Source organism: Hemitrygon akajei, chromosome 1 (assembly GCF_048418815.1).
Source record: "Hemitrygon akajei chromosome 1, sHemAka1.3, whole genome shotgun sequence".
In the NCBI taxonomy this organism is placed as follows: Eukaryota; Metazoa; Chordata; class Chondrichthyes; order Myliobatiformes; family Dasyatidae; genus Hemitrygon; species Hemitrygon akajei.
Window position 1 is genome coordinate 137,188,131 of NC_133124.1, and position 16,239 is coordinate 137,204,369.

A 16,239-nucleotide genomic window follows, 5' to 3' on the forward strand; every position below is an offset into this window, starting at 1 on the left:
AGCTGCCAGCTTGTACTCCTCTCCCTTTCCCCACTCTCACAAGGAGAATATGCAAACTGCACACAGGCAACATCAGAGATCACAACTGAATTCTATATTGCTGGCGACACGAGGCATCTGCTCTGCTTGCTTTGCCACCCAGTCAATGGGAGCCTTGTGTAATCTGGGTGAGCTTGATCGATGCTTCAGCATTTGGCAGCACACTGACTGATCATCCTTCTCTTCAGTGAGAGTGGAATGGTTACATGCATTAGATTGTGTGCTTTATGCAGAAGGGTATAACTTCACACACATATTTAACAGTTGGTGTTTTGGGCCACTTAACATCAGTCTCAGCCCAAAACGTTGACTGTTTATTACTTTCCATGGACGCTGCCTGACCTGCTGAGCTCCTCCAGCATTTTGTGTGCATCACACTGGATTTTCAGCATCTGCTGAACCTCTTGTGTTTATGACACATTTTTAACTCAGTTTTAAAATTGGTAAATTGATTTACTATTGTCATTTGTATTGGTATCAAATGTTGTTTTGCGTATCAATAACACATCAATGCAAATGAGACAGTGCAAGGGAAACCTTGCAGAATAAAGTGTTACATTTGCAGAGAAAGTGCAGTACAGGCAGATAATAAGGTGGAAGGCCATAATGAGGTAGTCAGTAAGGTCAAGAGTCCATCTAATCATTCGAGGGGGCCATTTTGTAGTCTCACAACAAAAGAATGGTAGTTGTCCTTCAGCCAGGTGGTACATACTGTATTTTCAAGCTTTTATACCATCTGGCCGATGGGAGGGGTGGGTAGGGTCTTTGATTATGCTCACTGTGTAAATGAGACAGAGGCTGGTTTCCATGGCTGATGGGCTGTGTGCACAGCTCTCTGATTTCTTACAGCAAAGTAGTTACTATACCAAGCCATGATACACCTCACACAAAATGCTGGAAGAACTCAGCAGGCCAGGCAGCGTCTACTGAAATGAATATAAAGTTGAATTTTCAAGCTTCAAGCCTTCGCCAGGACTGGAAAGGGAAAGATGCCGGAATAAGAAGGTGGGGGGAGGGGAAGGAGGGCAAGCTAGAGGTGATATGTGTAGCCAGGTGAGTGGGGGAGGAGGGATGAAATAAGAAGTTGGGAGGTGATCGTTGGAAAAGGTAAAGGGCTGGAGAAGAAGGAATCTAATAGGGGAGAAATAGAAGGAGGAGGGGTACCGGGGGGAGGTGATAGATAGTTGAACAGAAAAGGCAAGAGGCTGGAGTAGGGCAATGAAGAACTGGGAAGGGGGAGGGGGGGGGAATTACTGGAAGTTGCAGAAATCAATGTTGGGGGCTACCAAGACAGAATATGAGATGTTGTTCCTCTAACCTGAGCGTGATCTTATAGTGGCAGAAGACGAGGTCACGGGCCAACAAATCAGAATGGGAATGGGGATAGGAAATAAAATGGTTAGCCACAGGGAAATCCCTCTTGTGGATGAAGAGCAGTTGACAAAGCCGTCCCCCAATCTATGTCGGGTCTCACCAACATAGGATATTCTGCATGAGGAGCACTGGATACAGCAGATAGTCCCAAAAGATTCACAGGTGAAGTGTTACTTCACATTGAAGGACTGTTTGGAGCAAGTGAGGGAGGAGGTGAAAGGGCAGGTATAGCAATTTTGTCACTGACAGGAATAAGTGCCAGGAGGGACATTAGTGGGGAGTGACGAATGGAGAAGAGGAATCATGGAGGAAGCAATCTCTGTGGGAAGCAGATAGTGGGTGGGGGGGGGGGAAGGTAAAGGTGTGTTTGGTGGTAGGATCTTGTTGAAGATTGCCGAAGTTGTGGAGACTCTCTCACTGCTCCCGCTCAATGATGCATCAGTTTAGGATGCTCTCTATGGGGAATCTTTAAAAAAACAGTGAGGGTCATAGGGTACATGCTAAAATTCTTTCGCCTCTAGAGTTAGTATTGGTGCTGATGGATTCTCTTGGCCACAATGTCAAAATGATTGACCAAGTTGGGTTATTTGTGATGCTTTCTCTAAGGAGCTCTCAGCCCTCTTGACCACAACACCGCTGACTTAGACAGGAGTATGTCCACTAACCCCTTTCCTGAAGTCAATAACCAGCTCTTTTATTTTGCTGACATTGAGGGAAAAGCTGTTGTCACGACAACTTGTTTTAAGATCTCTATCTCCTTCCTGTACTCCAACACGTTGTATCTGATGATCAGCCCTCCACGGTGAGATCATCTCAAATCAAGGGTGTACAGTGGGAAAAATGCTCCAAGCTATTTGGTTAAGTTTATGAAAGGATCTGGCTCACTAATGTTATTAGTGAAATCCGTCCTTAACCAAATTCTGCAGAATAAACAATATGATTGACATTCAACTCCCTTCAGTTCCGAGCTATTTAGGGAACCAGGATCCGACGTCTGTATATTTTGGCTGCTGTTCATTATTGTGTTCAATTTATTTGCCGACTAGATCCTGCCAAAAGTACCAAATGGCTTGAGGTGAAAATAGAAATTATTTGCATGTGTCATGTTTACCTCTGTTGAAAAGCTGGGAATAAGGATCCCTAACGCTGAAGCACAGATTCTGCCAACTTTTCAGCATTTCAAGTAAAATTCTGTTAATTCTTAGCAGGTGAAGCAACACTTTTGGTTCTCAGGTGAGGTTGTCTGTTCTGGGTACGAATTATTAACTTTCCGAAGTTTTGCATCGCGCAACATCCCGAAACGGCAATGGAGATTTCGGCTCAAACCCGCCCACAGCGCCTCCCTCTGGCCGGGCTGGCCCAGGACTCTCGCACATCCGTGTCGCGCAATTTTGGCCACGTCACCGACGCATGCGCGTTGCGCTACCACGGGGTGAGTGAGTCGCGGCTGGGCCGCTGGACCGGCAGCAACGGACGGTTCTGCAGCCTCGGAATCAACGGCGGAGCCACTGACAGCACCGCTTCGGCCCCAGCCATGTTCAAGAAACTCAAGCAGAAGATTAATGAAGAGCAGTCACCGGCCAAAAGTGGGCAGGTGAGAGGCCGGCGGCGCTGGTGCTGTGGGACGGGGGAAGGGCTTGTAAATTGGCCCTGCTGCTCCTACGGATGGGGGTGGGTCACTTTGTGTTGGTGAGACTGGGGACTGGAGGTCAGATCATAAACACAAGATGTGTGAGTCGGACAATGGTTTAGTATTTAAGTTCTTTAGGATTTATTATTTTCTAATAAGGGGCAGGATGAAGTTTATGATTAAGACTGTCACCTTGATTCAGGTATGGAGGGAGTTGGTGCGGCCATAACTGGAGTACTTACCACAGTTTTGGTCACCTTATTTAAAAAAAAGAGAAATGCTGGCATTGGAGGTGCTCCGAAAGGCTAGTTCCTGGGAAGAAAGTGTTGAGAATTTAGAGCTATATTGAATCGAGAAGAATAAAGAGTGATTTTATTGAAGCTTCAGCGACAGGTTACTATCGATGCAATGCTCCTCAGACAGGATGAAGAGGTCAATACTCCCCAATGCCATTAGGCTTTACAATTCTACCGCCAGGACTTAGAACTTTTTAAAAGCTATTATTAATGCTTTTTGAGATAGTGATTTAGATGCATATCATATTTTTTTACTGAGTTAAGTATTGTATGTAATTAGTTTTGCTACAACAAGTGTATGGGACATTGGAAAAAAGTTGAATTTCCCCATGGGGATGAATAAAGTATCTATCTATCTATCTTAAGGTGGGGGTATATATCAATATTTCCACCAGCTGGAGGATTATAAATGTAGTTGTAAAATTAAAGGGTGTTTAGAACTGAGATGCTTTGCCTCTTTTATCAGAGGTTGGTGAAACTTTGTAATTCTATGTCCTGGAGGGTTTTGAAGACAAGATTTTTGGGGCTTTTAAAGTCGGTGTGGTGTTTATCACAGGTGCAGTGAAAAACTTAGTTGCAACAGCATCACAGACGCATGAAATCACATAACTTTTGAAAGAGGAAAAAACCAACAGAAGTTGTACACTTTTTTTAAACAAGGAAATTAGAACAAAAATAAGACAATTTTATTGCATAGCGTTGCTAGGCGGTAGCGATTAGTGTTTTGGTAGTTGGTTCATGAACCGAATGGTTGAAGGGAAATAGTTGTTCTTGAACCTAGGGGTGTGGGACTTCAGGCTTCTGTGAGAATATGGCAATCCTTGCAAGTTTGGGGAATTTTGATGACAGATGTTGACTTAAGGCATCACCTGCTGCAGATACTACCAGTGATGGGGAGAGATGTGTTCATGATTTATTGGCAGAATCCACAACTCTCTGCCGAATTACTGAACCATACCATGATGTATGTTGTCAAGATACTTTCACTGTATATCTGTAGAAGTTTGATCAAGTGTTTGATGGAAAATTGAACCACCTTAACTCCTAAATAGAGATGATGGCACGCTTTCCTTATGATTACATCTATGTGATGGGCCCAGAGACAGGTCATCTGATAGGTTAATACCCGGGAATTGAAAGTTGCTGACTTACTCCACCCCAATGTAGTCTGGTGCATATTTGTCCTCCTTTCCCTTCCTGAAGTCAACAATCATCTCTTAAGTTTTGCTGACGTTGAATGAGAGATTGTTGTTCAGGCACCACCCAATCAGGTAATCTATGTCACTCCAGTAGGTTGACTCACTACACCTGTGATCCGTGGATAACTTTACTCAGTACAACCTACAGACTCACTTTCATGGACTCTGCAACTCATGTTCTCGGTGGCATTTGTTTTTATATTTGACAATTCGTCATCTTTGCACATTGTTCTTCGCCAGTCTTTAAGTAGTTTTTCATAAATTCTGTATTCTTGTATGTCACTGTAAATGCCTGCAAGAAAATGAATCTCAAGGTCATGTACAGTATAGTACTTTGATAATAAATTTCACTTTGACTTTGGATCTTTTGGCACTGATGTAAAAGTGGGGAAATGATTACCGTTGGTTGAGAGTCACTCAGTGTTGTTCAGCTTGCAACATTATCTATTATCAATAAATTACAAATCAATAAACTGACATAAACATTTATTAGTTTTTGGTATAGCTCTGTCATTGAATGCCATGAAAAAAATTACTGAAGGCTAAATACAATTTGCATTTTAGCATTTGTTGTAAAGGCTAAAATGTTCAAATTCTTCCTTAATATTGTTTTCATCTCTATATGTTTTCTCTTCAAATAGTACATTCACCAAAATAAAAAAAATATCATTTATTTTTCCTTCTTTCTTTAAGATCTTAAATGTGATTGGCCATTTAGGCAGATTTATAATAGGAAAACAGTTAAATGCCAGAAATTCCATTTGGCCTGATGCCTTGCAGTAACAGGCATGATAAAAGGGATTGTATTTCAGAGATTGCAGGGTCTTTGGTGCAAAGCTTTCCTCAAGCTCCCTAATGAACTCTTTTGAACTGACTGCATTTTCTGGACCAGATTCAGTTGTAGAATTATGAAGAGCCATTCAGGGAGCACTTTACCTTGAGTGATCATGTTGTATTTATTTAAATATTTATTGTTATAATTTTAAGATGTTGATGGAAAAGGATAAGACTAGAGCAGAAAAAGGTCCTAAACAAGAGCAAGTCTAATTTTAGGGGAATTCGGCAGAATCTAGCGGAGGTTGATTGCGTGAGACTGTTTGGAAGGAAAGGAACGAAAGGCAAGTGGGAGGCTTTTAAGAGGGTAATATAAAGAGTCCAGCAGCAGTGTGTTCCTTTCAGGGTGAAGGATAAACTTGACAAATTGAGTGAATGTTGGTTTACGAGGGATGTTGAGGTTCTTGTAAAAAGGAAGCTTACATTGGGTTTAGGATGTCAGGGATGAGTTAATTCCTTGATGACTACTAAAGTACCTGGACTACAGAGGAAAATCACGAGGGCAGAGACACTATGAGATTTTTCTGGTAGGTAGGGTTAGTGAAAATAACAAGAGGCTCTATAGCTATATTAAGAATAAAAGGGTGGTTGGGGAGATCAGCAGGGCTGCCTGTGTCCCAAGCTGTAGGAGATGGGGGAGATTTAAAAAAAATATTGCTCCTTGATGTGCACTGAGGAGAAAATCACAGTTACTTAAGAGACAAACAAAGCTGTTCGAATGAAATTTTTATTCCCAAGGAGGAGGTCTTTGCAGACTTGCAGTACATTAAGATGGATAAATCCCCAGGGATTGACCATGTGTATTTTCAGACTTTGTGAGAGGTGAGTGAAGAAATTGCAGAGGCACTTGTGGAGATCTTTAGCTCCTGGTGAAGTTCCTGAAGACTGAAAGGTGATTAACGTTCAGTTTTTTAAAGAAGGGTAACAAGGAGATGCTATTGAACTATAGGTTGGTCACCCTGATGTCAGTAGCGGGGATTTCTGAGGTGTAGGATCTACCAGCATTTGGATAGACAATAAAATTAGAAGTCAGCATGTATTTGTGTGCTAAGTTGTGCTTGCTGAACCTAAAAGTTTTTTTTGAAGAGTTACATCAGGGTAGGGCAGTGGTATTTGTCTACTTGGACTTCAGCTAAAGGCCTTTAAGGTGCCACATAGTAGGCTGGTCTGCAAGGATGGGTCCCATGGAATCCAGGGAGAGCTAGTTAGATGGATTCAAAATTGTTCAGAAATGGGAAGCAGGGTGATGATTCAAGGTTGTTTTCTGGAATGGAGGCTGCTGACTGGCGTCCACAGGGATTAGTGTTGATGCCCATGTTATTCATGACTTATGCGAAGCTTGGTCAGTAATTTAATGGATGATCTGAAATTCAGAGGCATTCTGATAGTGAAGAAGGTTATTGTAGATTATGGGGATATTCACCAGCTAGAGAGTTGGGCTGCGGAGTGGCAATTGGATTTCAGTACTGTCATATAGCCCAGTGTGAGGTGATGTATTTTGGATAGGCAAACCAGCATAGGATTTGGACTATGAATGGTAGTAGGAAAAGTAATGGAACAGCAGGACAAGTGCATGGTTCTTTGAAAGTGGCATCATGAGTAGACAGGATGGTGAAAAATGTCTTCAGCATGCTGTTCTTCATCAGATAGGGATTGAGAATAGGAAATGGGACATGATGTTACATTTGTGTAAGTCATTGGTGAGGCTGAATTGTAGAGAGGATTGAGAGTGTTTTTCCCAGGGTAGGGGAGTCTAAAACTAGAGGGCATAGGTTTAAGGTGACAGGAGAATGATGTAAAGGGGACTTGAGGGGCAAGTGTTTCAGATGTTTCAATTGGTATGTACTTGTTGTATGTAGGTGTTGTGGATTATGGGCGAAATGCAAGTAACTGCATTAGCTCGAGATTAATTTGGTTGGCATGGACTGTTACTGTGTTGTGTGACTTTGACTCTCAGGAGCTTTAAGACATTAAGCACCTCTTGTAATACTGATGTGTTTTAGGACATAATTGTTGCCGTCCCTAAAATTCTCTCACTTCCATGACCTTCTCCACAGTAAATACAAATGGGAAGTATTTGTTTAAGATTCAGCTGATATCTTTTTGGCTGCACACAAGATGATCACAAAGTTCTTTAAGGGAACCTGTTTTCTGCCTACCACCAAGATGACCACAACCTTGGTGTAGGATTTGGAGACTTGCATGCCTCAGTGACCCAGAGAGCTATGTTGACTGGAGTCAGGGCATTATGCTTTGGCTCTTGGTAGGGTCACTTGTGCCAAACAGGTCCAAGGGTGGTCCACCGGTCCTCTGGGGTTGGGGGTTCAGCTCAGGGCTAACAACCCTGACTGGTAAAACAAAATTGTTATGAAAACAGCAATGAAGAATCCTTCCACATCTGAGTGTGATGGTATTCCTGAGTCTCCACCTGGGACTTGCACGACTCTCAGTAGTGAAAACACAGAGGAGGCTCCTGACGTGATGAAGGAAGCCCTGAACACTACCTGAGAAAGAGGACCTGCAATGCTGCCCTAAATATCAGTGTCTAATAAGTACAGGTTTCCCCCGCTATCTGAAGGTAGAGTGTTCCTATGAAACCGTTTGTAAGCCGAAATGTCGTAAAGTGAAGAAGCAGTTACCATTAATTTATATGGGAAAAATTTTAGAGCGTTACCAGACCCAAAAGATAACCTACCAAATCAAGCCAAATAACACATAAAACCTAAAATAACACGAACATATAGTAAAAGCAGGAATGATATGATAAATATACAGCCTATATAAAGTAGAAATATTGTATGTACAGTGTAGTTTCACTTATCAAAATCGGGAAGACAGCGAGCCAAAATCGATTTGGAGAAAAAAAATCAGCATGTACACACATGTGCATGTACACAACTACGCACGTACATGCATAGCACGTATACGCATGCGCACACAACTGCCCACACAAAGCTTCACGGTCATTGTAGTCTTTCTCAGGGTAAACACACATATAAAGCGGGCGTCTTTTTCTCGTAGAAGGGAAAACCTCTTTGGTTAGTGAAAACAGGCACTAATGTAGGTCTTTCGTAACAGCAAGCTGTCGTAAAGCGAACGTTCAAAAAAACGGGGGCCGCCTGTAGTAATAAAATAATAGTAATTCTCTGCATGGTTCTGAATATATTCTCTGCCCTTTTGTTCTTAATATATTAAGAAAAGTCAGCTTTTTTGAATGTGTTCCTGAACCGTGGAACTCCATACCTGAAATGATAAGGAACACAAACTCATTTGACACTTTTAAATGCCAGAAATCCTATTTAAAACCTTGGTTTTAATTAACATCTTTTTGTCTTTTATTTTCATGTTTGCATTTTATCCCATTGTAATGCACTTGTAACTACATTGTTTGTATGAAAAGTGCACTATAAAAAATTATTAATATATTAATTGAATTGTTTATAATTCTCCTTTACCTTAACTGCCATAATATCCTGTCTCCCCTTTTTGTCCATCTGATTTCCTTCCCAAGAGTTCCAATTCAGCCCGTTGTAAATTGAAGCTGGGTCTATAGTACGTGTTGACAACTTTCTTTTGAAGGGGAGCTGTTCAAAGTCATTAAAATATGATGGTCTATAAATGTGAAGTTTCAATAATCGGGTATCGAATTTGTTTGGAAATCTGACTTGTTCATTAGTCCAGAGCATGACCCAGGTTTTCAGAGACAAGTAAGTTGTGGATCATGGCTGGGGTCTGGATTGAGGCTGGGTGTGTAACCAGAGCTAGCAGTGGAGTTGGGAACTCAATCAAAATACAGAGTGCTTTAAAATTTCCCATTCCCTTTAAACTCCATGGGTTCGCTGGAAACAGCTTCTTTGGCCTTAACTGGTCCATTGCAGTCAAGATGCCCCATGCAAGCTAGTCCCATTTGCTAGTGTTTGGCTCCTAAGATTCTATACCTTTCCAATCCATGTATCTGCCACAGCTATCTTTTAAATGCTATTGTACTTGTCTGAACCACTTCCACTGGCAGCTGAATCCGCATAGGTACCACTCTAAGCATTTTTAAAAAGGTTAACCTTCAGATTCCTCTGAAAATTTTCCCCTCTCAACCTAAACCTATGCCTTCTCATTCTTGATTCTCCAACCCTGGGAAAGGAATGAGTGCATTCACCTATCTATGTCCCACATTATTTTATACACTTCAGTATAATTAAGTCCTGTTGTAAGGAATGAAGTGTTGGTCAAGGACATAGAATAGTACAGCCCACAATGTTGTGCCTACTGTTTAACCTACTCCGATAGAGCTCTGCATTTCCTTTCAGCCATGTGCCTCTGAAAGAGTCTCTTATTACCCTATAATCATCAGGCTCCTGAACCAGGTAACTTCACTCACCTCATTTACCTTCTCGATGCATGGAATCACACCACCATAGAAAACCTCATTTAAACCCACCCTTGTAGCACTACCAAATATTACCACAGTATTGGTTCTTTTTTGTTCAGGTGTAACAAAAGATTAAAGGGATAATCTCTGCCCTGGGAGAGATTCCAGTGGTAAACTAATCTGAATTCCTGCCCACTACACTATTTTTTAGCTACACTTTCATTAGCCATATTGTTCTTTTCTAAGTATCACTGGCAAAGGCACTAAAAGTCTTCCAGAGATGATTACCCTCCAGTCACATTATACTACTGTGCAATATTTAAAACACGTGTAAACAAAATTCTCTTTGGTGGTTATTATTAGGTGTAACATTTGATTATCTGGAAAATCTTCTTGTACATACCAACAAATTCCTAAGGCTGTTGGGTTTTTACAGTTTTACTGCAGTGGAATATAAGAAAGAATGGGACACTGCATTTAAGTAATGAATTTCTGTACTTTATTATCATCTGTTTAGCACATTTTAATCATTATGCATTTGGTTCAGCTTGTATTAACAAGATTGAGACATCAATGAGACATAGGAACATTGAGTCTGCTCCGCCATTCCGTCATAGGTGATTTACTATCCCTCTCAACCCCATTCTCCTGTTTTCTCCCAGTAACTTTTGACACCTTTACTTACCAAGAAACTGTTGACCTCTGCTTTAAATGTATCCAATGACTTGACCTCCACAGTCGTCTGTGGCAATGAATTCCACAAGTTCACCACCCTCTGGCTAAAGAAATTCTTTCTCATCTCGGTTCTAAATGAATGTTCTGCTATTCTGGAGCTGTGTCTTCTGCTGCTAGATTCCCTTACTAAAAGAAACATCCTCTCCATGTCCACTCTATGTAGGCTTTTCAATATTTGATAAATTTCAGTGAGATCTCACCCCCCCATTCTTCTAAATGCCAGCAAGTAAAGGCCTAGTGCCAACAAATACTCATAAGTTAACCCATTCATTCTTGGATCATTCCCGTAAACCTCCTCTGGACCCTCTGCAATACTAGCACATTTTTTCTTAAATAAGGGGCCCAAAACTGCTCATAATACTCTCAGTGGGCACTAGCCTCTCCAGAATCGAGGACACCTTCAAAAGGCATTGCCTCACAAAGACGACATCCATCAGTAAAGACTCCCTTCATACAGGAGGTGCCCTCTTATTGCTACCATTAGGGTGGATGTACTCAGCATTTTAGGGATAACTTTTCCCCTCTGTCATCAGATTTCTGAATGGATAATAAATGAACCCATTGAACACTACCTCATTTTTTTTGTTGGCTTTTTGTACTACCAATTTAATTGCTGTTGCAAAAGAAGTGTAGTCTGACAAATGCATTATGAAGCTTCAGCATTCCATCCTTTTATATTCTAGTCCCCTCAAAACGAATGCTAGCACTGTATTTGCCTTTACCACCGACTCAACCTGCATGTTAACCTTTAAGGAATTCTGCATGAGGACTTCCAAGCCCATTGTACCTCTGAATTTTGAATTTTGTCCCTGTTTAGAAAATATTCTACATCTTTATTCCTCCTGTCAAAGTGCATGACCATATAATTCTCTACACTGCTGCTACTTTTCCCATTCTCCTAATCTGTCTGAGTCATTCTGCGGATTCTCTCCTTCCTCAACACGATTCTCCCCTCCACCTATCCTTCTGTCATTGCAAACTTGGCCACAAAGCTGTCAAGTCCGTCATCCAAATCATTGATGTATAATGTGAAAAGAAGCTGTCCCAACACCGACTCCTGCAGAGCACCAGTAGTCACAATAAGCCCACCAGAAAAGGACCGTCCCTGCCCCCCCATTCTCATTCTTTGCTTCTTGCCAGTCAGCTATCTTCTAGCTATGCTAGTATCTTTCCTGTAATACTATGGGCTCTTATTTAGCAGCCTTGTGTGCAGGACCTTGTCAAAGGCCTTCTGAAAATCCAAGTGAACAACACCCACTGACTCTCCATTGTCTATCCTGCTTGTTACTGCCACAAAAATATTCCAACAGATTAGGCAATATTTCTCCCAAGGAAACCATGCTGACTTTGGCCTATTATGTGCCTCCCAAGTACCCAGAAACCTCATCCTTAACAGTGAACTCTAGCATCTTCCCAAACACTTAAGTCAAGCTAACTGGCCTAAAGTTTACTGCCTTTTGGCTCCCTTCTTCGATCTTGAATCATTCCAGATTGTTGTGATTCTTGAAAGATCATTACTAATTCCTCCACATTTTTGTTGACTACAGTTTGACATCCGACACTATCATCCCCTCAAAGCTTCTCAGTAAGTTTCAAGACCTTGGCCTCAATACCAGCTTGTGCAGTTGGATCCTCAATTTTCTCATCCCAGTCAGTTTGGATTGGCAACAGCATCTCCTCCACGGTCTCCATCAGTGCAGGTGCTCCACAAGGAGCACTTTGCCCCCTGCTAACCACAGCTCCAGTGCCGTATTTAAGTTTGCAGATGACACCGCTGGCATTGGCTGAATCAAGGTCGTGTCAGCGTATAAGAGAGGGATTAAAAATGTGGCTGAGTGGTGCCACATAACAACTCTCACACAGCCCAAGTAAGACCAAGGAGCTGATTATTGACTTCAAGAGCAGGAACTTGTCTGTATATTGTTACGTATCCCATAACTGGATCACTTACCAGCAAAGATAGAGAGGTCCACTGAAGTCTGATGGTACCATTTTTAAACGTTTTTATTTATAAAGGGGCACAAAAGTAAAGTTAATACAAACATTCAGATAACATACGTTGTCAATACTCAATCTAAAGCGCAGGTATAGTAATAATCAATAAGAAATAAGCTCTATCGTTGTCTAGGGGTAAGGTATATATTGTCCGCTGCATATCTAAAAGTCTCTTGAGGTCAGTGCAGTTCCACCAGCTGCCGTCTTTTGGGGTGTCGCGGTGGTGCACTTTTGTTGGAGGGAGAGAGATAGAGATTGAATGGAACAGTTACCCGGTGGGTTTTTCCAACCTTTATGAGTTCGATCCGTCGGAGTCTCGTTGGGGAATGGCCGCTCACTTGTGGCCTCTCCTGTAGCTAAGCCGTTTTTCCGTGGTGAGGTCGCCAATCCCAGGCAAGGAAAAGACGCACACGAACCCCCCCACCGGCTGTCGCTATTAAACGCTGTCACAGGATTTCTAGCGTGTCTTCTGGTGCGTCTGGGGGGGCCGTCTTTACAACCCCTCTATCTGAACTCACGGGGTCTCAGATGTCAATCAGGTTGGGATGATGCAATCTCTCTCCGTCTCTCCACCCACGTTGCCCTGAGGGTATACACGTAGTACAGTTCCCAATTCACAAAGGTGTCTCCACGAGACAATGACCACAGTCGCCAGCTTTTGCCTTGCCGTGAAACGAGGGACACCGCACGTATCTTTCTCTTCTCTTGGGTCATTGACCCCCCCTTCACTAGGGCTCTTGCGATTCTCACAAAGGAGGGGGCTGGGGTCATAACACCTCCCCTCTTAAAAACGTTTTTCCCAGCGGTTAAAACGGAGTGGTACAGAGTTTTACAGGGTTTTAGGATCTAACATAGTAAAAAAGCTTTTCTTTTAACTACAGAGCTGTACCGTCATACATTTTTCAGTGTCTAAACAGTTAACGATTACAGTGGCACTTCCGTTAATATGGTAACATCTTGTCCCTGACTAAAGGCTGGTAGCATCAGATTTCAACAGGCAGGGTTCCAAGGGGGTTGTCTTTGTTATTCACATGCTTTGTCAAAATCCCGTACAGCTGGTTTTTCTATTTAAAAATGGCGCCCCCATTAACCGTCACCTCTTTTCCGGTGAGTTCCTACGTGGGGGATCTGGGTAATTTGGCGAGGTACTCTCCCGCCTTTCCGTTCCATAAGGGTTATTCTTTCAACACCGTGTTCCAAACTTAAATCATTGTGTGAATTTCCACCCAATTCTTTAATGTTACATAGGTAGCTAACCCTTTTGTCAAGACCGTGCAGGCTGATGGGTTTCAGTTCGAACCTTTCCCTCAGGCCACATTTAAAATTCGGCTTTTTCACAGTGCTCTCTTGAATAACAACAGCGTGTGGGGCACCTTTACATTCCAAATCAACCTGTAATCGATGCGCAGGCACCGCGTTGCCAAGCCATCGTTTCTGTAGCCCGGTTGCTTCTTCTGACACCAATCTAAATTTTCTTCATTCGATTTGGGATCTACAAACTTCCTGTTCCCTTCAATAATAATGTTTATCCCCCCATGGTCGAGTTCCACTTTAAGGTTCACCACCCCTTCGTGTACAAACACATGGGAACACTCCCTTCCCCCAATTACCAGGGTTAACCCTGTCTTCACTGAACCCAGTCCATCTGACCCACAGGGACTGCATTCCTTTTCAACTGAATCAAATACCTCAGACTTTTTCTGAGCTCCATTACTAGGTTCAGTACCACGTGCATCCGCATCTTGGACACACTCAAACGGGACATCTGCCTATTCCAGGCTTTCAATACCCGTACCCTTTTCAAATTCTAAATTCCCCTGATCCTCCCAGTTCCTCTCTGGGCAACTCCCTTCTGGAGTAAACTCAACCCCGCGGGCTGAAACAACTTCGTCTGCCAACCCAGCAGACCTCTCCAAGGTAATGGCATCCTTTTCATCTAGGACTGCCTTCATCTCATTATCGGAAACACCTTGACAACTCTTAACTTCTTCAAACAGGGCTGTCACCCCCGACAGATCATCCATGTCCAACTCTGGACCTTTTAACAGCTTTTTCCGTTTCTCATCTTTATTTCCTACCTCTAGGACCTTTCTCTTCGCTAAGGGCAGATCTAGCTCCTCTCCCTTAACCCCTTTCACTTTACTACTCTTCGGTTTACCACTCTCAGAACCCTCGTGGTACAGGGTTGGTAGGACCATCTCGGCCAAATCAATACTGGCCAGATTTAAACTGCTCATTTTCTCAGCTGCCTTTCTCGACAGGCTGCGAATGCTCGCGCCTGTGGTACAGACTGGAGATGCGAGGGGCGGGGCTGCAATCCTCACAGGCTGTTTGGGCCGTGTCACCCTTGTCCAAACCTGCCCCCCGGCTAAATCATTTCCAAGGAGGACGTCTGCGTCAGTTCTCGGGAATTCTGATGGCACCCCTATTTCGACTGGTCCAGATACCAGCTCACAATCCATAATTACCTGATGTAGGGGCACCATTTCTATTCTTGTACCTATCCCCTTCACGGCGACCATTCCCCTTCTCCGACCGAAATCTAGTATCTCACGGCGGATCAACGACAGCTCCGCCTCGGTGTCTCGCCAGATTCGGACGGGAATGGGTGGGTCTCCCCCCTTCACGGACACGGTTCCGGGTGACAGCCAAGTCTCTGACCCCTCTCGTACTCTGTCTACTCGGGGTTCTCTCGTCGATTTACTGATTATCACGGCACACCCGATAGGGACCACTGCTTTCCCTTTTTCTGGCTCCTTTCTCAGAGCAAAGCACCTAGAGGCAATATGTCCTCCCTTCCCACAATTAAAACAGGTCAAGCCCGGAAATCTCGGGCCGCCTGGCCTTTCCCCCTCAACCTTACCACTAGCTCCCGGCGGGACCTCTGCCTCAGCCGGCGGACTTTCTCAGTCGTTCCCACAGTCTCTCGGGTAACCTTTTAGCGAGGAAAACTTTGTCCTGTGGGTTAAGGCATATTCATCTGCGAACCTAGCAATTTCTGAGATGGACTTACTCGGCTTCTCATTCAAATACATCCGGATCTCCTCTGGAACACACCCTTTTAATTCCTCAATCAAAAATAACTCCCTGATACGCCCATAATCCCCGTCCACCTGTTCCGCGGTGCACCAACGGTCCAAGAGCACACCCTTTTCATAGGCTAGCTCGGTATACGTTTGATTCCACCCTTTCCGTAAATTTCTGAACCTTTGTCTATAAGCTTCAGGTACTAGCTCGTAACTCCGGAGAATGGCCTCCTTTACTTTGGCATAATTCTCCGCTTCCCCTTCCTCGATGGCCAATGCCGCATATGCTCGTTGTGCCTTCCCTTTTAACACACTTTGTAACAACGCCACCCACTGCTCTTTGGGCCACTTCTGATTTACTGCCACCTTTTCAAAAAGCAAGAAATAACTATCAACATCCGACTCTTCGAATGGAGGTACTACCCTCAACTCCCGACTAACATTAAACCTCTCCTCTCGATCTAACCCTAGATCTCTTCGCTCTTTCTTTAACTTCTCCATCTCCAAGTCATGTTCCCTCTGTTTCTGTTTCTCCTCATACTCTCTTTGCTTCTCGGCTCGTTCCTTCTCGTTCTCGGCTCGTTCCTTCTCGTTCTCGGCTCGTTCCTTCTCTTTCTCGGCTCGTTCCTTCTCTTTCTCAGCTACTTCTAGCTCTTTTAGCTGAATTTCATGCTGTCTTTGCTTTTCAGCTTGGTCCTGCTCTTTTTTCACCTCTAACTCCTTTATGTGGAACGCCTGCTCCCTT

General features: G+C 43.3%; 1 protein-coding gene across 5 annotated transcripts in view; it reads left to right on the forward strand.

The window, feature by feature from the left end:
* Positions 1–2,834: 2,834 nt before the first annotated feature.
* Positions 2,835–16,239, forward strand: part of golga4 (golgin A4) — a 206,774-nt gene continuing 193,369 nt past the window's right edge. For all 5 annotated transcript variants that reach the window (XM_073052403.1, XM_073052411.1, XM_073052419.1 and 2 more), the window contains exon 1: positions 2,835–3,007. In XM_073052403.1, coding sequence (XP_072908504.1) covers positions 2,948–3,007 — 60 coding nt within the window. In that variant the 5' untranslated portion in view covers positions 2,835–2,947. The remainder of the gene's footprint in view (positions 3,008–16,239) is intronic.